At 36.6% G+C, this 24,743-nt stretch overlaps 3 protein-coding genes across 4 annotated transcripts in view; all 3 read left to right on the forward strand.

Annotated features, from left to right (window-relative positions):
• Positions 1 to 2,563: 2,563 nt before the first annotated feature.
• LOC147076753 (uncharacterized) lies at positions 2,564 to 6,482 on the forward strand. The gene is made up of 2 exons (XM_085941344.1): positions 2,564 to 2,914; positions 5,384 to 6,482. Exons 1-2 carry the CDS (start codon positions 2,651 to 2,653, stop codon positions 6,371 to 6,373), a joined length of 1,254 nt encoding a protein of 417 aa, XP_085797470.1. The 5' UTR covers positions 2,564 to 2,650; the 3' UTR covers positions 6,374 to 6,482.
• A 4,343-nt stretch (positions 6,483 to 10,825) lies between these two features.
• On the forward strand, positions 10,826 to 13,752 carry LOC147076754 (nuclear receptor 2C2-associated protein). Its single transcript, XM_085941345.1, has 3 exons — positions 10,826 to 10,953; positions 12,024 to 12,186; positions 13,449 to 13,752. The coding sequence occupies exons 1-3, from the start codon at positions 10,883 to 10,885 to the stop codon at positions 13,668 to 13,670; spliced, it is 456 nt and encodes a 151-aa protein (XP_085797471.1). The 5' UTR covers positions 10,826 to 10,882; the 3' UTR covers positions 13,671 to 13,752.
• Positions 13,753 to 18,535: 4,783 nt separating this feature from the next.
• The window catches only part of LOC147076755 (uncharacterized), a 36,287-nt gene continuing 30,079 nt past the window's right edge, over positions 18,536 to 24,743 (forward strand). For both annotated transcript variants that reach the window (XM_085940431.1, XM_085940432.1), the window contains exons 1-2: positions 18,536 to 18,854; positions 22,476 to 22,967. In XM_085940431.1, coding sequence (XP_085796557.1) covers positions 18,783 to 18,854; positions 22,476 to 22,967 — 564 coding nt within the window. In that variant the 5' untranslated portion in view covers positions 18,536 to 18,782. The remainder of the gene's footprint in view (positions 18,855 to 22,475; positions 22,968 to 24,743) is intronic.

Genomic DNA, 24,743 nt, shown 5'->3' on the forward strand with positions numbered 1-24,743 from the left:
AACAGGGGTGTACCTATCAGTATCTCTATCCAGAAAAATTTTCTTTTATTTTTTTAACAATTTTTTTTTATATTTTTTTTATTATTTGGCATAAAAAAATACATATAACCCCAAATTTTCACTCTCCTACTCCCACCCTCCCATTTTTAATCGCGATTTTATTATTTTTGTATGAACAAATTTAACCGTCGTTCGTATTTCAAACAGAACGAAATTATTTATGTTGTTGAATGACAGATGGCGCTACGTCCGAGAAGAATTCAAGAGAAGCGTCGCGTCATTTTGACATTTCATTCGGCATATCACAACGCAGTGCGTGCAAAATTTTGTACGATTTATTTTAATTTATCTATTTTTATGTGCGTGTATCAAAGTCACAATGCCAGTAAGACGCAAGGGGGGCCATTTGGGCTGTCGAATGAATAAAGCAACAAACATGCGAAATAGTAGAGCAGAAAGAACAGACGAACAAATCCAACAAGATAACAAAAATGTGCGTGTAAGCATGTCACAATTGCGTGCATCTCAATCACAAGAGGTACGAGCTGAACGAAATCAACAACGACAATTGGAACGGAGCCAAGCGCGCCGGTTCGTAGTTAACACACGCAGAGCAAATGACCGACAATGCCAACAAGTACATTGAACATTTACATCCGCTTCGTTCCTTCGTCTCGCATTCGAGTACGAGCCATATATTGAATATTCCGCTCATCCGAAAGTGCTGATTGGTGCTATGGACAAAGAATGTCCCCATTGTCATGCGCTCAAATTCAAACATGAGTCAGCCGAGATGTGTTGCGCATCAGGAAAAGTGCAACTACCAAAAATTGAGTTACCACCAGAACCATTGAACGGCTTGCTCATCGGCACGATTCCAGATTCAAACCTGTTCTTGAAGTCCATTCGCACATTCAATTCGTGCTTCCAAATGACTTTGTTCGGAGCAACAGAAATAGTTCATAATACTGCGGCAAATGGTCAACAATTCCATTCTACGTTCAAAATCAAAGGCCAAGTATATCACCAAGTAGGCTCATTGCTGCCAATGCCAAACGAACCACATAAATTTTTACAAATCTACTTCATGGGCGGTGAGGACATCAATCATGTGGATGCACGTTGCGGCTACAATAACCTCAATTCGCCTAATGCCTGGCGCATTGTCGGCAAACTGGACGCCCTGTTGAATGAGCACAATGAATTATTGCAATTCTTCAAAGCACACATGCATGAATTGCAAAGTGACAATCACGCTATTGTCATCAATACTGATAAAAAACCAGCTGGAGAGCACGTGCGTCGATTCAATGTGCCTGTTGTTGACGACATTGCTGGAATCATGGTTGGCGACCGCACATCGACGCGAGAAATCGTGATTCGAAGAAGACACAATAATCTGGAGTTCATCGCTGACACACACCGTTCATACGACGCTCTCCAATATCCGCTAATTTTCTGGAAGGGACAAGACGGATATTGCATAAACATTAAACAACGAGATCCTGTCACAGGTAATTCATTCATTATGAACATCATTATATCAACATTCTTCTCAACTATTCATTCAACTCATTTTGAATTGAGAAAATGAATGGTTGATGTTTTTTTGTTTTTATCGGCGGTCATCGTCTACAGCGCTCTATTCATCTTTCTATCATAGATCCCATCCCCACACACTTAAGATACATTCGTTATTTTTTATTTAACAACCAAAATATTCACTAGAAATAATAATTTATATGGCAAAACAACGTTTGCCGGGTCAGCTAGTCTATTTATATAATTTTGAAGCCTTATTATCCTTTATAGATATTTTAAACATTTGATGACTGCATAAAGTATTTTTGTTACATAAAATACTATTCTTTTAAACCTCTCGCTCTAATATAGTCATATTTCGGTACATAACTGTGCAGTGGTGTTAAGATTTTTTACGTTTATTAATTTGTAAACGCATTTATTAAACCATTAGTATAATTTATTACGAGATAATTTTGGTAAAATATTCACGATAAAAAATTATATTGATAATCTCTGTGATCCCAAATTTGACAAGAATTAGGCATTTTATTATTCAAAAAATCATCAAGATTAGCACATTTGAAGGTGATTCTAAAGATACTTTTTATAAGCTATGTCTTTGACCATTCAAGTGTGATAAACATCTTATGAATAATGATTGCTTTATAATAATCATTGACCTAAGAATAAGGTAGTTTTTTTGAAATACGCCATTTCTTTTGTCATTCCCCAGTGGTTAAGCTACAACATACGGCCGTAGCCATAAATTGACAAACTATAATTGAAGTAGGGAGTAAAATGATATTGACGCGCGTGCTTACAATTATATAAATAGATTATCTACAACGTTTAAGGAGTGTCCAGGATCATGGTTTGAAAATACAATAAAAACTCAATTTTGACCTTCGACGAGCATGTCCCCCCTTAATAAATAATATTATAAAGGAAGGGAAATTGGTTCATTATTTTAATATTATTTTCATTTTATTGTCTATGGTAAATTCTTCGTTTGTCTATATCGTCTGACATACAGAATATTGACATAACAAGGCGTATTGAATAACCATGGTTACACAATTATAAACAATCCTCATAATTCCTCAAAATTGAATATAATAGCCCCAAAATGAATATCAAAACAGAGCCAAGCGAAAACGATTTCATATATGAAGTACCGATCGAAAAATATAACAACGAACACGGCTGGAGCGAAGATGGACCTACAAGCAGTCATGTTCAAATAAAACAAGAATTAATAAAAATAGAAGATATTGATTGTACTAGGCATGTTAAAACTGAATCGTGCAATGATGTGAGAACAGATTTATGTGATAATGAGTCTTTGATCAAGGGTGAATCGAATTTTGAAGACGTACGCAGTATAAGAAAGGTAGGTATTTCTACCAATATCACCTCGTTGATTCGTTAAATACAGCTATCTTCTAATGCGTCAATGACATTGAACTATTTTACAAGCTGTTAGTTGGCGAATCTTAAAGCGGGCGATTCAGCTACTGCGATTGTGATGATGACACACAAAACTTTCCATTCGCTGAGAATCCAACAAGCTAGCGACTATTTTGACAGAACGTAGTTCGTTTTCTTAAGCGTCAATTACATTGAGCTTCTTTACGAGCTGTTTGTTGGCTAATTTATAATCTGCCCGTAAAGTCGCCCAGTGTAATCATCGAACAAGCTAACAAGCAGGTTGTAAACACTCTACCGAGAAAAGTTGAAAGCCGGTCGACTGTACACGCTACACGCCGGCGTGTGGGCCTACTGCGTCTGCGCAGTAGAGCGCAGTAGCAACCGCCCGGTAAAAAAACCAACTACGTTCTGTCAAAATAGTCGCTGGCTTGTGGCTTCTCAGCGAATGGAAAGTTTTGTGTGTATTCATCAAATCGCAGTAGCTGATTCGCCCGCTTTTAAATTCGCCAACAAACAGCTCGTAAAGAAGCTCAATGTAATTGACGCTTTAAGCGTGTGTTTTTCCCAATTTTTTTATATTTTTCATACTTGTGCCATTTTTTGTTTATAAGCGATTACCGATAATTTTGTTCTTTGGGCAAAGTTATCGCCCATTGGCAATGTTGGAGGATTTGACCGTAGAGTGTTTACAACCTGCTTATTAGCTTGTTCGATGATTACACTGGGCGACTTTACAGGCAGATTGTAAATTCGCCAATAAACAGCTCGTAAAGAAGCTCAATGTAATTGACGCTTTACCGGGAGGTCGCTACTACGCTCTACTGCGCAGACGCAGTAGGCCCACAAACCGGCGTGTAGCGTGTAAAGTTGACCGGCTTTCAATTGTTCTCGGTAGATTGTTAACAATTTGCTTGTTAGCTTGTTCGATGATGCCAGTGGGCGACTTTACAGGCAGATTGTAAATTCGCCAACAAACAGCTCGTAAAGTACCTAGCTCAATGTCATTGACGCATAAGCGACGATTCCCAAGCTCCTTCACTTGGTAGCTCCAGCGCGCCGATTCTGTTTCATCTTTGGAGACTACCCAAACCCACCAGTCTCCAGTCTGCGCCGAGTAACAGACATATTGTCGAGAACCGTTAATTCATGTGGAGTCTCTGGATGGTTGACTGGTTCATCATGTGCTCTGTCCAAAAATACAGAGCATTCGGCGCCATCACCACCACATTTGTCCAAAATCCACTTAAATTCATAAGCTGTCAGATTATAAAATGCTATATGACAATGAAATTGTTGGAATATATTATCTCCAAGACGATATGATTGTATGGTACAAGTCGGTTATGGGGAAGTCAGGCAGAAACCGCGCCAACTGTCATAGCCGATTTTGGAAAAAATCATGAATTGCAAGAATGAAAACCTAACCTAACAATTAATAAACCAGTATATCGGCTATTTTCAAAATGTGTTTGCCGCTGGCTTCCCCATAACCTACTTTTGTACCTAACGATTGTATTTCTAATTTACTTACATGCCTATTTTATTATGCTTTTCTCTTGTATTACGATTGTTTTTATTACGTATCTTTTAAATGTTTTATTTACACATGAATTTGATCTCAATACTATGCAGCCATCTATTACCGATACAATAGCTCGTGGTGATATGTGTTACGGGTAACTGTGTATACGTACAAATTTCCGGACATGAATGTCAACAACTCTCATTGTAAATAATTATACGTGAGCCGAAATAAACAAAATCGTGGGGGATTTAAGACCATTCAGTGTCATGTAGAATTCACTTATGGATTTTGTTTTTTTGACCATGGCCGATACTTATAAGATAAAATGGGCCTCCACAGAAAGGAGGTTTGTATTAACAGATTTTTGTTTTTGCGAAAAATGGATGTTATCCACTTGCTCAACCAGGGAACTCAGTAACAAGCAACCGATCTCGAGTGTGGAAGAATTATTGGATAAACTTAAACACGTGTCAAGAATTCGTTATTCTAAGCTTGTCCTTCGTTCTGACAACTGTTCTCGGTGTGTACACTGACGCCCGTTCAATATTAGTGTATTTGTAGATTGCAACACACACTATTGCACGTCTATAATGTGTAGTTCATTTCGTAGGACACACACATGCAAAACACTGCGTCAAAATATAGTGTATTGAGGTATAGCCTAATTCTATACCTATATTAATCTGTTCTGTATGATCAACCTATTAGGTCTATACTCTTACATCAAATACAAACAAATGTGTATTTATCAGACTCAGGATGAAAACCTGGGACCCATGACAATATAAGGCGATGCGTAAGCCGCTCGGCCATAGTGGGCGTGGGAGTGGGGTCTAGTATTTATTTAATAATAATTCATTATTCCAATTATTACTTAAATTTAATTATATAATATTTCTTTTGCAGAATCTTGTATCGAATCTAAAACTGCCTGATGTCACGGTGGGATATAACGCTATTAACAAAAATGATCCATTAAAGATGCCATCGCTGATCAAACCAACATCTGAAAAGGACGAAAAAACTGAAGACCATTTCATCACCCTTATTGACACCAAGGATAAACAGAAAAAGGGTGACATTTCGGTTACAAAACTCCTAGAAATCGTCCATAAGCAGCAAAAATTGGCTAAGTGCAACACAATTGAGACACTTATGACAACTGTAGATCATATTGTAAAGAACCAAGAAATTGAATTCAATATGAAGATTTATGCGTGTGATGCGTGCGAATACAAAAGTGACTTTTTGGGCAATTTAAAAACACATAAAATGACGCATACCGATATTAAAAAGTTCACGTGTGATATTTGCGAGAAGAAATTCAGACACGCCGCCCAATTGAAGAGACATGTGTTTATTATTCACACCGATGAAAAGCCTTTTGAATGTGATTTGTGTTCTTACAAATGTAAGACAGCTGGTAATTTAAAAAATCATACTATGACACATTTCGCTGATAAAAAGTATTCATGCAGCTTATGTGACTACAAATGTAACTCGACTAGCGACGTTAAACGGCATAATATGCTTCACAACGGTATAAAACCGTACAAATGCGATTTGTGCGACTACAAAAGCAGGATTTCGACGCATTTAAAAATTCACAAAATGACCCATACTGGGGAATTACCTTTCAAATGTAATGCTTGTCAATATAAATGTAAAACTAACGACTCGCTGCGTAGACATGAAATTACACACAGCAATGATAAGAGTTACAGATGTAATTTGTGCGAGTTTAAAAGTAAGACTCCGGTCGAACTGCGACGGCATGCTATCACACATAGTGATCACATGCCGTTCTCTTGCGGGGAGTGTGAATTCAAGTGTAAAAGGCTGGAGGGGTTGAAGAAGCATTTGAAAAGGTGCCATGTGATCAAGGTGGTAGAATAATCGAGGAGCTGGAGTGCTAATGTGGAAAAGTTGTGCCATATCAATAACTACCAAAGTTAACTTAGTGAATGCTCTTATTTCCTTTCTTTATGGTGTTCGAATTTGAATCATAAAGGAAAAATAAATATTATGTAAGATATTATGTGCGGAGTATCGAGATGTGACGATTATCTTGGTAACCGGACAAAACAAAACAGTGACAAAACAGAACAGCCAGGGGAAAAATGAAACATTAATTTTTGTGGAATCTATTTAGGTTAGGTCATTATTTTGTTGTAAATAGTCACCCAATCATTTTGAACATATTATATTGATTAAGATGAGATATCCTAAGCTTGCCGGCAAAGTCCCGTTTATTTGAGGCTTTCTAGCGATTAGGAATGCAGAAATTTGGTATATAATTTGATTTATTATGGCGAACTGAAAATCTGTGCTATTAAAAATCTATCAACATAATAGAGATAGGACAATTTCAATTTCAATATTAAATTTATATTTTTCCTGAAAGGTCATAATTATATTTATCGTTGTTCTGTTTTGTCATGGAACCATTGGTGGTTGCTCTGATGGATGGAGGAGCGAGTTTTATTTGCAGCGTAAACGAAATGAAATGAGATGTTGTGTGTGGAGCGATACAGAGACTGAAATACTAACAGACCGGGCACTTATATTTGAGTGACATGTCCAAAGAATTATGATCCGCTATTTATTGACGTACTGACAATCTAAATAAAATCTTGAAAAGAATATTTAGGAAATAATTATTATAACTGAGTCAGCTACTCTATAATATGGAGTTTACATCATTGGATATGGTTGACTATGTGGAAAAATGGATATTGCGGAAATTCTAATGGAAGCTATTTGTACTCGGTCAAAACCAAATGTCGCCCATTTTACGCTTGCATTCTGACGGTGCTGCTTTACAGTAGCGAATCATTTCACATTGCTGAAAACAGATGTTTGCGACGGATACTGGGTGTGCGGTGGTATGACTTTAGGAGCAACGACACGCACCAAGCAGCCTCTCATTATGCTGAGAGTGAAGCGGCGACGTTGGACCTGGCTCGGCCACGTGCTGCGAATTCCAGAAGAGAACCTCAACCTGACTTGCCTGTTCTTCAAGCGGACCGGATTCCGGCGTCCTGGAAGGCCGCTACATATTATCTATAGAGTGTATACGGCGGAGCTACGGGATGCCGGTTTGGCCTGGAACGAAGCAAGAAGACTAGCGAGGAACAAGTATTCTTGGTCATAAAATTAAGATCAGGGTTGAGATGGCATGAACTACGTTGAAAAAAAAACTAAACAACTCCGGTCACTTGGTGGAGTACTTTAAGACTGGAGGTGTTCGAAATGTGGCTGTATTGGCGCACCATGAAGATTTTAAGACGAGAAAACTTAAAACTACCATTAAGATAAAAAACTGAATACTTACTGGCCATTTTTCCGCATTGAGAAGTATTATTTACTTAAACTTATAGTGTGCCAAAGAGTGCGGCACTTCGTACCCTTGTGGCACAGCCTCAAGGGTTCCGTCGCCGTGGCCGGCCCTCCCTCACCCTGCAGCGGTGCTACAAGAGCGACCTACGTGCTGCAGGTCTGACATGGCGGGAGGCGCAAGAGTTGGCGATGGACCGAGGGAAGTGGCGCCAACTTGTGCTTGCCCTATGCCCCAATGTTGGGACGTGACAGGGTGGAAGAAGAAGAAGAAGAAACTTATAGTGCAAGGGAAACTAAAAGGAGATTATGTTGGCTATGCAACCTCTGTGAGTGGCTCCATGTCCAAGGCGTTAGGATCTGATACGACTGGTCCAAGATTGGGAGGTGTACTGCAAGTTAGTCGCCAATCTTCGAAAGGAGACGACACCAAAAGAAGTTAAAGGTGTTACCATGTCGGAATAGAACTGCTGAGATCTCAATTTCAATTTATTTATTTTTTAACATATTGTGGACATTACACATTATAAGTGTAAGACGTTCACAACATGACATTTAGAAACAAAGATATATAAATATAACAGTATTACATAAAAAAGAGATAGATCAGTAGATAAATTAGATAGGTACAAGGAAGTACACCGGATGAGTTAAGCAGACCCTATTTTAAGAATTTATAAAACAACGTCCGTCTATACTCATCCTCACGTAGGTGGAATATATCAACACCCGAAGCAATTTCAGGAACATAGTCATCGCCCTCCCAATTTGCATTGCCAGTGGCAGGTTGGTTCTGCACCTTGGGAGAATAAACAACTGATGGTCTCTATTTCTAAGATAGTTATCAGGGACACACAGGTCAACACTGCCCAGAACGGCAGAGTTTTCATTTATACCTCGTATAAGTCGAAAAAAATACGTAACTAAATAAAGATTAATTTCTTCTAAATTGCAGTATGTAAGCATGCCTAAGAGAAAGCCACGGATAGTATCCATACAACCATGATGCCAAATCGGACAATGGATTTTGCTGATGACACTATGTAATTTTCAAACGTGTTCCGTAGCTCTTATTATAGGTGATAATAATATGCTATTGGTTGACAATAATATGCATTATTTTGCATGTTGTCCAATATGTAAACAAAGCTTTGTGATTAGTAATCAAAAATTGTGTAATAGTAGAGTAAAAGAATATCCTTAATTTTAATAGGTAAGTATATTATTTTAAAAATCAAGTATTTATTTTTTTATTGTTTACAGTGTTTACACCAATATTTATAAAAAATGTATTCGAAAAAAAAATAGAGTTGTTTTTTATTTCATAAATTAGGAAAAAATTATCATTTATCTTCGAAAATGTTGAAAACCTTATTCGCTATCTTTACCTAACTATCGTAGACGCCTGAAACTATTGAATTTGCTTCACTATTATGATAGGAAAATCAGAAAAGGCTTAATTTTCAAAAAATTATGATCAGGTGGTTTGACAGCCCGGGTCACAATCTTGATGAAGAAGAACAAGTAATATAATGTTTGAGGCTTTCACGGTTGTTTTTTATCGTAGTATATTCTTGGGTTTTCACCGTGTCTCCTTCTTCCTTGATAATGGCCTCTGCAACGAGCCCGAAACGTCGAGTAAAGAAGGAGACACGGTGAAAACCCAAGAATATACTACGATAAGAACAAGTAATATTATTCCAACTATCTAAATATTTCTATTTTTCGTTCCCTTGCGTGCAGGCACTCATAATCTGCACCCCTAGGTAATTCAATTATTGTTGAAACTCTTAATGGTATTTTGCACGTTGATAATCAGAAGGAAATCTGAAACAGGACAGCTGGTGCTATTGCACCAAACATTCGTTACCCCTCACGTTCATTTTCAAGCCCACGCAAAACGAATACAATTATTATTATTAATTACAAGGCCTGCCGATTGTCTCTTGAAAGGCCTCGATTGAGTTGTCGAATAGCAGTGTCGTCAGGTGACACAGTGGCGCACCCAGGATTTAATATTGGGGGGGGCCAAAGAAGGAGAATGTAAATTAGTCTCATAGGCTCTTTTTCTTCTTCTCGTTTATCGGTCTTTTGTCTATTACCTACACCATGGACCCCACATCCTGAAACGGGCCCTCAGGCTAGGATTGGCGGGCCCCCTACCTACAGCTAAGATTAAAGGCAGTGTGAAACACTACATTAACGTTTTTCAAATTGTGTTTTAGTTCAAATTAAGGGTACTTATACAGTGAATTATTGGCGATTTTTAATACATCTACTTTAATAATAGAGCTGTCGAGTATCGACACATAATAATCAAAAAATATATTGCAAAATTATATAATTAATTGAAAATGTTCATGACCATGAAGTATAATAGCACCGCAAGCGACTTTTTTTACTATTAAAGGTAATCTATGATGTGTGTTTATCTCACTTATCTGGTCAACCCGACACGCCAGGCCCCCCACAGCCCGGGCCCCTAGGCTATAGCCCTGTCAGCCCTCCCCAGCCATGACCTACACCACTCCGAAATTCGGGTGGACACCGAGAATTTTTTGACAGTTCCATTAAAGATTGGGTTTCTGAAAACCTGACATTAGTGTTGTGTTAGAAATTAAAATCTAAGAAATTTTTCTAAAAGGGGTGCTGGAGAATTACAAATCATTTTTTCCGTGTTTTTATTTGTCTAAGCCCAAAGGTATAGTTTATTGGCTTTCAATTTCAATGTTTAAAATCATTCTGATAATTTTCATGTTTGGGGGGTGCCAGGGCCCCTTGGCCCACCCCCTGGGTGCGCCACTGAGGTGACTTAAAATTTACATATAATGTAATGTTGTGTAAGAAAATTATTTGTAATATAGGCGATCTACAACATATTAATTTAAAAATTCATCATGACGATTAAAATAATTAATAAAGAAAAAAAATTAATTTTCGTCTAATTGATCGACTGCGAATTTATTCATTAAATAGCCAAATATACCATAAACCAAAACGTCATATTCATACCATAAACAAAAGCATGTTATTTGAGATAAACATAACCTTGTTCTTCTGTCAAAATTTATGTTAGAAACTGGAAAATTTCGAATTTTCACTATGACTAGCTGTTTGGAAGGGCAAAAGTTTCAGTGCAGGTAAAATATAAAATTAAACAGTCTTTAGATGGAAATAGAGTGAATTTTAAAGTATTAAACAACAAACATACTATTAGCTTGTTGACAATATGAGATCGTCTACGATTAGTACCTCCATGGACCATGAAAGGTCTCAAATTAGACTAAATAAACAGGATATTTCGGTACAAGTCGGTTATGGGTAAGCCAGGCGTGAACCGCGTTAATTGTCATAGCCGATTTTGGCAAAAATCATGAATTTCAATAATGAAAACCTTACCTAACCTGTAACCGAACCTAACAAATAATCTAGTATATCGGCTATTTTCAAAATGTGTTTGTCGCTGGCTTCCCCATAGCCGACTTGTACTGATATTTCTATATAGAAACACTACGAAATAGCCAATTCAAAGAATTATAAATTGCATTTTCAAATGAACAATTCGTTAAATGAAATTTGGCGCAAATCCAATGGTTTTAATTTCAAGTCTCGTTGGGCGTCGCATTTTTTAAATTTTTGAAGTCATACTTCTTTTGGGGCGTTTTGTAGAAATTGAAATTGAGAGCTGTTACGAAAGTAATTGACAGTATGAAGTTAGCTGCGAATCAGTCAGCTGTATACAAACGCAAGTTTGATAGTAGAATTATTGTTCTGTTGCCTAGGCAACGAACTTATTATTGTCGGCCTTTGGCAATTCCTTATGTAAGCAAACGATTAAACATCAGAGTGACAGTTGTTACCTTAAAAATAAAAACAACGAGAAATAATTATAATATAATTTAGTAATATAAGTTAAAGTGTATAGAAATAAAACAAACGGCGCTCTAATAAGCAGCCCTATTTCTTGAGTGTATAATTTAACAAGATAATTAAGAGCTAGTCGAAGAATCTAGGTCATCACAAGTTTTGTTTTTGTTTTATTATGCCAAAGAAGTATAACTTCAAACGCGCGTACATAAGTACACACACTTATAAAGAACACCTTTAACTTATGTGGATTTATGTGTTATAATATATATTTTATAATATTCATAGCTCATATTATTACTTATGTCTTCTTTTATTTTATTTGCCGGCATTCTTATTTCAGGGTAAGCTCCGTGCTCAACAAAGATGTGTCACAGTACGGGAAAGGCTTCATGTTTGATGATAACATAGAAACCTGCTGGTGTTCTGACCAGAACTCGCCTCAATGGATAGCCATTCAATTTCCCGAACCAAAACAAGTCAACTCCTTTCAAATTCAATTTCAGGTAATTCACATTCATTTTTCTTATCGATTTCCGCCACCAGCCACTGTCCAGTCATGCGTATTTTGTTTTCATTGATCTAATATTATAAATTACAGATAGTGTTGGTTAATTTTTTTAATTCAATTAAACCCTGCGTAAACAAGCCGTAATAAATAATTGTCAAAAATATAATTTTAGATAGTGTACACTTTTTTGTCGGATCTCCACAGCCTACCTTCACTATGATGAGTTGGCGTAGGCAGGGTTTAATTGATTTTTAAAAACTAACCTACTCCATCTGCAATTTGTATTCTTAGTTCAATGCAGTGGCGCCCCAGGATTTAATATTGGGGGGGGGGCCCAAGGAGGAGAATGTAAATTAGTCCCATAGGCTCTTTTTCTTCTTCACAGCCTAATTTTTCGTTTATCGGCCTTTTGTCTATTACACTCGGTGTACCTACACCATGGTCCCTACATCATGAAATAGGCCCTCAGGCTAGGATATTTGGTAGGCCCCCTACCTACCGCTAAGATTAAAGGCAGTGTGAAACACTAAATTAACGTTTTTCAAATTGTGTTTTAGTTCAAATGAAGGGTACTCATACTGTGAATTACTGGCGATTTTTAATACATCTACTTTAATAATGGAGTTGTCGAGTATCGACACATAATAATCAAAAAATATATTGCACAATTATATAATTGAAAATGTTCATGGCCGTGAAGTATAATAGCGCCGCAGGCGACTTTTTTTAACTATTAAAGCTAATTTATTATGTGTGTTTATCTCACTTATCTGGTCAACCCGACACGCCGGACCCCCCACAGCCCGGGCCCCCAAGCTAGAGCGCTATCAGCCCTCCCCAGCCATGACCTACACCACTCCGGAATTCGGGTGGACACCGAGAATTTTTTGACAGTTCCTTTAGGGAATGGTTTTCTAAAAATACTCGACATTAGTGTATCGAAATTTTTGTGTTAGAAATTAAAATCTAAGAAATTTTTCTAAAAAGGGTGCTGGAGAGTAATTACAAATCATTTTTTTGCCGTGTTTTTATTTGTCTATGCTCAAGGTATAGTTTATTGCCTTTCAATGTTTAAAATCATTCTGATAATTTTCATTTTTGGGGGGTGCCAGGACCCCTTAGCCCCCCCTGGATGTGCCACTGGTTCAATGAAAACAAATACATATGACTGACAAAGTTTAGTGTGCACTATTTATTTCATAACAGCCTGACTGACTCTCTATTATGATGTAATTATATTTATATGTGTTTTTTCAGGGTGGTTTCGTTGGCAAGGATTGCGAATTAATAACAGTTGACGAAGAAGGCTTTAAGAAAACTGAACCGTTCTACCCCGAAGACATAAATTCCGTGCAGTGTTTTAAATTGGAATCAACTAAGTCCTGCAAACAAATGACTGTCAAATTTAATTCTAGCACCGACTTCTTTGGAAGAATTATCGTTTACAAATTGGACTATTTGTTTGAACAGTCACCATGATAATATTATGTCTAATCTATTGTTTTTATTTAATATAATTTAATAATATAATGTTATTTTAAGTAATAAAAAATATTTTGTATCAAACGTAAAATTATTATTATAGTGAAACAACTTAATCATGAAATTACGCAGATTGCGATGTTGTCTACTGCGCACAAATTACATAGGATGAATTTAATTATTTTCACCGTTATTATTTTACTGTTATTTTCTATCGCTTAGTATCGCTCTAACTAAAGCCTGGTAATCACTAGGTGACAAAATGTCCCTCAACATGACGCGCAACATAGTCTATGTAACACAGCAACGTTGCGCGCTATGCCCCAACATTGCACGCAACATAGTGCAGCATTTCTTTATAGGAGTTTAAGGGCTTGCGCAGACAGAGCGCGGTCAGGCGGTCTGCGTTCCGCGTTCGGAGTTCGGCGTTCTTTGTACTGTATGGACTTCATACTGTATGGGTACACAGCCGGCGGTCAGACCGCGCCGGTCAATTGGAACGCTAGAGTTCTGGAGTTCTATGCCCGGAATTACAAAGAACGCCGTACCTCCCGTCCAGTCCCGTCATAGGAATTTGAGCAGTCACACAACATAGAGCGAAACCACACGGGGGAGTGAGTACGCAACAGCGGTGCTTTCTCACTTCCACTCGCAGTCGGAATATAGCGGTCTCGCATTATGCAGCGCTTGTGTCAGTACAACGTTTGTAAACAAATGGAACGCTTATTGTTGACCGCCACCTGTCTGCTGTCCCTGAACGTTAGCGGTCAACGGTCGGTTGAACGCAGAACTCCGACCGCTCTCTGTCTGCGCAAGCCCTTAACGACCAAATATACTCTATAACGATCAGGCACATATATGTCACTAGCGTTTTAGTGTCTATGATCAAATCTATTCCATTCCGTTTACATAAAAGCGAATATATGTCAAAAAAAAATTATGATAGGAGGCGTGAGAGTGTCACATAAAATTATCGAGGTGTTTACACCGAAAAACATTGAAGGCTCAAATGAGTCGTATAGAATCATATGTAGAACTGTGCACTATTCATCGTTTCAAGAAAATGACGAAAAACGCTTTGTTGGATTTTTGAGTTTTATAAAAGCATAAAATATTTTTCTACTTTTAGAAATTAAAAATACACAACAGAATTTACGTATGTCAGAATTCTGATTGTTGTAAATAATGAAATATAGATGCTTTAAAAGTGAAGAGTGCTACATTTGATACTCACATAGTATACAGTTCTGTCTTTGTTACCAAGGTTGTGTAACGTTCTGTATTTGATCCCAAACAATTGTGGATGACGTCACTAAGAAGTAGTTCAAATTTACCAGTGCAGTACATCATTATAATAAAAATATTGTATTTTTTTATTTATTGATTTCAATTTTAATAGGTACCTACATAAAATTTATAGTACTTTAATTTTAAATTGATTAAATATTGTGGGTATTAAAAAAATAACATGAAACCATAAACATACAGGGAGACAGAGATATTATTGTATGACATATTTTATAATAAAGAAAATAGGACATATTTTCCAATGTGTTAGGTATTAAGAATAATAACGGAATAAAATCTATACTATAAGTTCATTTAGAATGTCATCTTGTATTTCACCTAAGTTCACGTCCCCCGAATCTCGTAAATTATTCCGGGAGTTATTTTCATCAAATGTTTTTTTTATCGAATTGGAGAGTACCTATGTAAAGTTTACCATTGTGGCCCATAATGCTTAGTTAATAATTTATTCAAAAACTTCTTTCACTTGGCAAACTTTTTGCAACTGTAAATGGACGAATCGTATCAATGTTATTATTTTTCTTATATAATATTATTTAGTTTCCCGTAGTTTGATCGATATAAATTCTCTACCTGGACTAAAACATTCCCCTAACGTTTTGAACGCTTCATATTTTTTTTGGACTCAGAAAACTTAATATGTCATCGATAAGAAAAAAGGAATGAAATAAGCAATTCACAGAAAATAAATAAAAGATTTAAGAACACAAACAAAAATTGAACAAAAACAATCCAAATAATTATAGAAACTATTCTTGTTGGTGGAGAGGGGGGACATTGTTTTAATCTAGTTTTAATAATATAAATAAAATTTCATAAAAACAATTGTACTAAAATCCACTTTATTTAATGAATCAGGAGTGGTTTATCCTTATAGGAAAATTTTCAACTGAGGTTTCATTCGTCCGAGGATGAAAAAGAATTAGCACTATATTTTTGAAATAGTTTAAACTTGGATAAATAAAATAAAATTAAAATATTTAATAAGTAATATTTTCAAAACATTTGATGTAGATACGCCTATGGATTTTACACGCACTGACCTGCCAACTTTCTCGATTTTTGCCTGTCATTTTTCAGGATTTCTGCTACTCTTGCGACCTTTGTTTATTATTACTGGTGTTGGTTGGTACTCCATGAGGGGACTAGCCATCAGTATTTATATGTTTTGGTAAAAAAAAAACCATAAAAAACTCAACTTTAAACACGGCATGTCAACAGTCACAACTGAACGATATGTATGAGCGGGCATATTGTGACGTCACTTAGGGCAACTCTGTGATTGGTCGAAACCGAACAGTTCTACTTGTGTTTCCAAAGACGTGAACAGTTCTAACTTTGATACCAAGCCCTATTTTCTTTCACGATTTTATACCACACAGATATGATTTTAATTCGAATATTATATTGCTAGTCATACATTATGATCCGAAGAATAATGTGGCATACTTAGTTCAATTTCGACATATATGCGACAGTTCTACTTTTGATACTATACGACTCAAATAGACTATATGACGATCGGGCACATATATGCTAAGAGCGATTTAGTGTATATGATCAAATCTATGCCATTCCGACATATTATACATACATATTGTATGACAGCTATGACATCGTATTTACACTCTGTGACACAGGACGCCAACATAAGAAACGGGTTTTTCGACATATATATGACCGATCGTCATAGAGTGTATTTGAAGCATCAGATCGTTTGACATATATGTGACAGTCTATGATATCATATTTACACTCTGTGACACAGGACGCCAATATAAGAAACGGGTTTTTCGGCATATATATGACCGATTGTCATAGTCTATTTGAGTCATTAGTTAATATAATAAATTTTAGTAATCTTAATTTAATCATACGGTGAGTATAGATTAGTCATGTGAAATGAGCCAATTACGATTCATATCTTGTTCTGATTGATTAAGTCATTCGAGTCACGAACAACATGTTTTCTCCTCGAATGCGTTCACGGAGAACGCTCTGACTTGCTCCTGTTTTATAAGCATTCACGCAGTGATGTTCTGCATGGGTCGGCAGGTCGTGCTTTGCATAGGGGCAGCGAATAAAAGAACGAATACAATAATTAATACTTATCACAACTTTTGGGAGCTGTGGAAGTTTGTCAATGTTATCGCTTCATTAGACAGAATCGGCACGTTAACGTGTAAAGAATAATCAAAACATAAACAATCCTGATATTTCTGTGTTGTGATGGTGGTTTATCGGTCAGACAAATTTTTCACAGGGGTGCCTCCCAACCTGCCAGTGCCACAGATCTCCATGTAGCTAAAAATCACTGTTTCGAGTATAGGTTTTGTGGAAATGATGAAAGTATCAATAGATGATGTGTAATAGCCGAAAATAAATAATAAAATAGGTATTATAAGTACCTAACAAATTTGCACACAATTAGAAACTAAAAATGAATAGGGACAGTTTTCTACGTCTGCTTAAGGGCGACACTTTGCACGTCACTGCATTCTCGAATGACGTCCACTGGATGAAAACATGGCTTTTAGCCACGTCACGACTGATTAACGGGCAGCTTCTGACTCAGCCAACGTTTTTAAAGCAGTCCCCAGTCCAAATGTCTGGTAACCCAGGGGACATACACCCTAATTAGGTGACAGACAATCATATTTTTTAGCTTTGTTAGACTCGGCTAAAAGAGCTGGTGAACCTGTCGATTGAACTGATTTATTCAGGTGAGATGCCGTGAGTATAATATCTATTGTTAAAGCTTACCATGCGTCCCGGTTTCACAGATCGGTCGAGGCCGGTTTGGCATTTTGTCCCGGCTGTTGTTCCGCTTATGAATGATTGTCAAAAATAAATTGTGATGATTGGTCGTAAATTGTGATGAGACAGCAGGGAAGGGTGCAAAAAAAGTTCAATTTCAACGATATGTAAACGGACTGGTACAATAAATAAATAAAATTATTTAAATTTCTACTGCAGCAGACCTTCTGCATTCTTCTTTTGTAGGTAAGTATACTTTTAATAGGTAATAAAACAAATTTTGGTGGTTAAATTATTATTAAATTTGTTTCTTTGCCCTATACCCCGTTCCTGTCCCGTCTTAGAGTTTTATGATTATGGTAAGCCTAATCATTGTGGCATCCCAAACAATACATTTTCCTTCCGGCCATGGAATCACTGCGATACCATCAGGTCGCTTGACATCTTGTTGATAGACGCCAAGAGGTCCCTGCCTATACGGAACTCCCAACGAAACCAGATATCACGTCATCATTGATGGTAGAATGATGACTATCCTCTGGCAGCTCAATCCATGTCAACCATACGGTCAATAATAATAATAATTTGTCTTCCGCAATTACTAACAGTAAATTTAAAAAAAAAAATATTCTTTGTTGAGGTGGGATTTAAATGTAGGTACCTGTTATATTTTAATAAATTTTATGAAAAATATTATTAATTTTGAATTATTATGATTTTTTCTAGCCGTGAAAACAAAAATGCATCCATTAGCCATAAAACATATTTTAGAAGAAGAAAAAGTTGTAAACAAATTCATTGGCAGATGGCAGATGACAACTCAACGGAAATAAATGGCAAAGATGAAAGATTATAGATAACATCTTTAAACGCTTCTAGCTTATTTTTATGTTATAATCACATAAAATTAGTATAAATACACATGTTTACCATATTAGTATGTTTTTTGGTGTTGTCAATGAATAAGTCAACCAATTTCAGTTGAAACACGCAATTCCGAATTGGTGAATATTTCATCTTGGAAGTGTCGTTGCTGATTAAAATATGGCCTTTATAACGGGACCTGTCCAAATTATTAGCGACAATATCGTCTCGAATGTTATTTACTTTACACAAGTGAGTATTATATCGAATTAGAGCGATTTTTGTCGTGTTTTTGCGATAATTAGATTGGTAAATATTTCGCACGGTTTTTAATGTTTCCAACTCTTTCTGACTCATACCCTCTTCTACATTATAGATTAAACCTATGATAACTTAGTTATATATTATCATTGTTAAGTTTTATATTGTTTTAATATTGTCCACCTCTATTTTTATTAGTTATTTTCTATATGATAGTTATGTCGGTTTATAAGAGAACCAGGTGCTTTTTACTGGTTCTCCGTCATCGTAATCTGTCAGTTGCCATTTTGAATTTTAGCTATTTTTTTGTCATCGAATTATAGTACACGGTCCAAACCATTATAGTATTTCGGCAAACATTATAGGACGTGTAGAAAATGAAAGTTTTTTGTTTGTCACAGAAACATAACGGAGAATTCGAGAAATTCCGATGCCCTGCTTTATTATAACACCTCTTAAGACCGAAAAATACCAACACCGGCTGCCGTCATTAACTGTCACGTTAGTTTTTTAGAGTAGGTATACAACGCAAAACCACGTCCATAGACTAATATCGCACACTGAGATCTTATATTATACACCGTCCCTCACTTCACGTTATTACGATTTGCTGTGATTGAAGTACGAACATTTTACGGAACTTTAAACATCGCAATATACCTAGATAACTTTTAAAAGCAATGAAATAAGCAATGGGGAATATTCGCACAATTAAATAGACTGTTTTCATAAGGTGCTGACAGCATTTTTTAAATTGTGGTATTTTTGACGTACTATATTTTTTTAATAATACACGGACGAAAATGTAACTTTTCGAATAGTACGCGAACCAAAATGTACTATCATTATAGTTCGGTTGGCAACACTGCGCTCACTGACAGATGACAGCGGCCGGTGGCGGAGAACCAGTAAAAAGGCCCGAGAACCAAGCAAGCTGTCAGACAAAACTGTCAATTATAATATGTAATCAAATATATTATCAAACTTGTACGTATGAATGTCCAATTTATCTTTGCGGTACAGTACGCGGCCCTCGTAGCCTAGTGCGTAAGGCACTGGCTTTTCATCCGGGGGTTGCAGATTTGATTCCCGTTGAGGTCACATTATGTTTACATAACGTGTGATTTTCTCAAAGCCTAGGTATTTGATTGATTCACTTCTAGGTACTACCTACTTTAATAACTGTTTCTCTACACTACTGTTATTAGGCCTTATGGCCTGTTGTAGTGTAAAAAAAGCATATATTTTATATTATACGGTGGCCACGCGGGTTAGGCGTTGGACTATAACGCCGTGGGTCCCAGGTTCGAATCCTGGGTCTGGCAAGTACACAAATTGTTTTTCAATTTGTGTCTGTCAGGGTATGGACCTAATAGGTTGAGCAAGTGGCTGACATCCATTTCTCGTAAAAACAAAAATATGTTAATACAAACCTCTACTCTGTGGAGGCCCATATGATCCTATTAGGATCGGACATGGTCGAAAGAAAAAGAAAAAAAGGGTTGCCAACTGTCTCGGTTTGGCCTGGAAAGAAGATTCTCTACTGTCCTAGGTGAACTTTAAAACAGTGGAACACACAATGTCTCAGAATTTATCAAAAGAGCAATTTATCTACTCGAAAATGCATCGGAAATTGCCTATTAACACAATCACTGCGAATCTGTTAATTGATATGTAATTTTCCGACCATGTCTGATCCTAATAGGATCATATTATGGGCCTCCACAGAGTAGAGGTTTGTATTAACAGATTTTGTTTTTACGAGAAATGGATGTCAGCCACTTGCTCGACCTATTAGGTCCCCATACCCTGACTCACACACAAAATTGAAAAACAATATGTGTACTTGCCAGACCACGGCATGATAGACCACCAAAAAAAAAAAATAATATCAAGAGTGTCAACAATTTAAATAGGTACCCTAGGTGTCCAGATTAGGGATTCCAATCCCAGGATCCCGAGCTATTTTCGATACCTATGAATCCCGGGATTGATAAACATAATCCCGATTTTTTTTATCCCGTGGATTACCACATTTAATTACCACATTTAAATATCATGTTAATTATATCTAATGGCCAACTTACTCAAATGCGCCGACTCAGTGTCAGCACTAAGTGAGTTAAGTACCTACAAAAGATGATAAAATTCGTCAAATACCTTAATTATTTGTTGATTTATTTCATGAACTCAATATGACTTCTAGATTGCTTTTTTTCTTAATAATTCTTCTATTTTTATATGATTGCTGACGTTTCGTGGTGTTGCATCTGTATGATGTGCACGTGACATGTCATGTGGCGTGTTTCTAATCTGTTCCCACCTTTATAATCCTTTCAAACTTAATTCATTCGAAACAACTCATTCACATTAATTCATTCATATTTTTAATGCATTCGTATCATTCACGGTATTCTTTTTTTTATTAAATAAACAACTTATAACTTATTAATTCATTCGAAAATATAACCATTCTTAATAATGTATTAATCTATTCTATATCAACAAGGACTTCCGAGCATCCTCTGTCAGGATCCCACTGGGAAGTTATCACTATATATATGTTTTTAGTATTGTGAATCCTTTTTTAATACCGATTTTGTCATGATATTGATATCATCAGCACATTGGTTTTGTTTCATCGTCTACATCAGATGAAAGTCTCTCTAAGCTGATTCCATTCTTTTCAGTCATCTATGTTGCGTTGGCAAGTACAGTCAGACCTTGGATTGCGAGCATAATTCGTTCTGGAATTACGTATTTGTAATCCATAGCACTCGAATCTCTCCATAAGAAATAATGAAAAAACTCAGATGATTTCTTCAATATTCATATAAAAATGATTTAGGCAAAATGAAAATGGGCTGGAATGTCACTTGGCGAGTAGATAAATACCGTCATACAGTGGCAACCTCATACAACCTCATGACAAACTCATAAAGTTCAGTTCATGTATGTGGCGGCGAAGAACAAGGGACCGAGAAGAGTGTAGGGAGTTACGGGAGGTTTTCATCCAGCATTGGGTCGATCCCGGCTGATTATGATGATGAATACAAAGTACTTTCACTGTCACTAACAGAATGAATGCCATATTTTTCTATTTGTGCGACTACCTCATGACAAACTCATAAAGTTCAGTTCATGTATGTGGCGGCGAAGAACAAGGGACCGAGAAGAGTGTAGGGAGTTACGGGAGGCTTTCATCCAGCAGTGGGTCGATCCCGGCTGATTATGATGATGAATACAAAGTATTTTCACTGTCACTAACAGAATCAATGCCATATTTTTCTATTTGTGCAACTTTAACAAAAAACCTTTCCAATGACATTTGTTTATGCCTCCTTTTGAGGATTTCTTGGCGAGTGAGAGACAGAGAGAAGTGCCATCAGCTCAGTTGTGGTCACTGACACAAGTTAAAGTTATTGCAAAACACTCGCAGACCAAGTTACTCAGAATCCAAAGTTTTGCTGTACTTAATTATCGTATCAATCTAGCAGCTTGAGGTCTACCATTCGGACATTTTCTGCCCCTCGGTTACCACTTGAAGACTTGATTCATCCAGCGGTTATTTCTGCATAAATTATGTTTAACAAACCTCTCCGTTTTTTACAGGACACTCTAGGAAACCAATGCGTGTCCCTCGAAGACTATGCACAGCTGCAACAACCGATGATTCTAACATTCCAACAACCACAAGAACAGCTTAATCTACAACAACCGCAACTTAACACGGCAATAACGACTACGCAAGTCAACCACAACAACATCAGAATATCACCGAAAAGAGTCATAACAACAGATCCATTGTTTTATTCAATTACGCAGGACAACCAAAATTTATTCGATACAATCCTACCAAATTTGGATGGCAAAAAAATACATAACGTGTCGGATAATGTTTCTGTGCCGATTTTGGATGAAGTTCCCGATGAAGGTATCCACATGTTTAATGACGATGATTTAACTGAAGTGTTGAACGATTTGAAAGAAGCAGGGATTGAGATTGCGGTAGAGAATAAAGGGGATAAGAAAGGGAGGGGTTCTGGGCCTGGTAGACCTGGAAGACCACGAAAAGATGGACAGCCTCCGTTAAAAAGGGCACCGGTTCGTATTTATCTCTTGAGACTTCTTTGGTTTGTTTTCTAGTTGCAATAATCTGATTTTGTTTTATAAGTATACATATTGCAATGTTTTTTATACAATCACATTGAGACAGGGATAACTTGCTTTGTGAATGAGTCTTTAAAAATGGAGTAATCAACGCGATTGCCGATGTTTCGTTGGTGTGTAGTATTCTTGAATTTGGGTGTCTATTATCTGGAGTCCTTATGACGTTTCCTACAAGCTTATTTTAAAGCGTGTCCATAAGAAATTTCTTAAAACATATTTTCCTTTCAATAATTCGTTATACCATTACTTTCCGACTGCCTTTCTGCGAGGCATGCTCACTTTTCACTCTCTTGAATCTCGTAGACATTTTTGCCTGCCATCACGAGGAACGGTTTCCAATATTGGCGTCCTAAAGAATTCAAATTTATATGCGCCTGTCAATTACCTATGTGCTCGCAGCGCAGCTATGACCTATTATGGGTCAGAACTGTTTCCTCGAGTCAAGCCTATCGGGCACCATTAGCGAGGAGTGCAGGACTAGTCAATGCGCTCCTTAAAGACATAGACATTTACAATGATGAACTTTGCATTGTGTTTTTGAAACTTTATTTTACCTACTGTATAAAATTGTTTTTTTTTTATTTTTTTCTTCTCTTGTGAGATTAATAATATTAGTTATATAATGTAAATCTAATGTTGTGATCATCTTGAATTTAATTTGTTATGTCCAAAAATGTTTTGTTTTCTTAAATAAATAATTAATTAAATAATTCAAAACTCTCTCAAAGTGACGTGGATCTATATTATTCAATTTAACGGTTTGGCTAGCAGTTGCCGTTGACAAAAAACAAAGTCTTATTAAATGAATTGACATTTACGTGATGGAACTTCCATCATACTCCCACCATTTGTAAAAAGGCGCTAAAGATGTTGGGCTTTGTCTTGCGTACTTCCCGGGTCTTTTCGGATGTTACGGTACTAAAAATTCTCTATAACTCCTTAGTTACAAGCAGACTTGAGAGTGGGTCTATCGTTTGGGCCCCGCATCAGTTGAAGTACGGCCTTATGGTGGAGAGAGTCCAAAAGAAATTTTTGAGACTCCTTTACTTTCGGCTGTATGGATATTATCCGTGGCTCTATCCGACTGATTTTCTCTTAGGGATGCTTACATACTGTAGCTTAAAATTTAGAAGGGATCTTTATTTAGCTACATATTTTTTAAGACTTATGCGCGGCGTAAATGTGAACTCTGCCATTCTTGGTGGTGTTGGCTTGTGTGTCTCTGATAATTACCTTAGGAATCGAGGGCATCCGTTGTTTGTTCTCCCACGGTGCAGAACTAACCTGCCATTAGTAATGCCAATTGGGAGGGCAATAACCATGTTTAATGAAATCGCTTCGGATATTGATATATTCCACTTACGTGAGGGTGAATTTAGGTGGACGTTGTTTTTTAATTTCTTAAAATAGGGTCTGCTTAACTCATCCGGTGTACTTCCTTGTACCTATATACTTAATATTTTTTGTATTTACACATTGTGTTATGTACATAAAACTGTTTTAATAATATTTCTTTGTTTCTAAATGTCATGTTGTGAACGTCTTAAACTTATAATTTGTAATGTCCACAATATGTAAAATAAATAAATTGAAATTGAAATTGAATAAAACGTAAAAAAAAGTTTATTACCATCTTCACTCCTAAGCGGAGCGTATGGGCTTTCACAGTATTGAGGTTGTATTACAGACTTACGAGGAATAGTTGTCAAT

Source organism: Rhyacophila brunnea, unplaced genomic scaffold, assembly GCF_057557595.1.
Source record: "Rhyacophila brunnea isolate RB1 unplaced genomic scaffold, BYU_Rbru_1.0 scaffold_13, whole genome shotgun sequence".
In the NCBI taxonomy this organism is placed as follows: domain Eukaryota; kingdom Metazoa; phylum Arthropoda; class Insecta; order Trichoptera; family Rhyacophilidae; genus Rhyacophila; species Rhyacophila brunnea.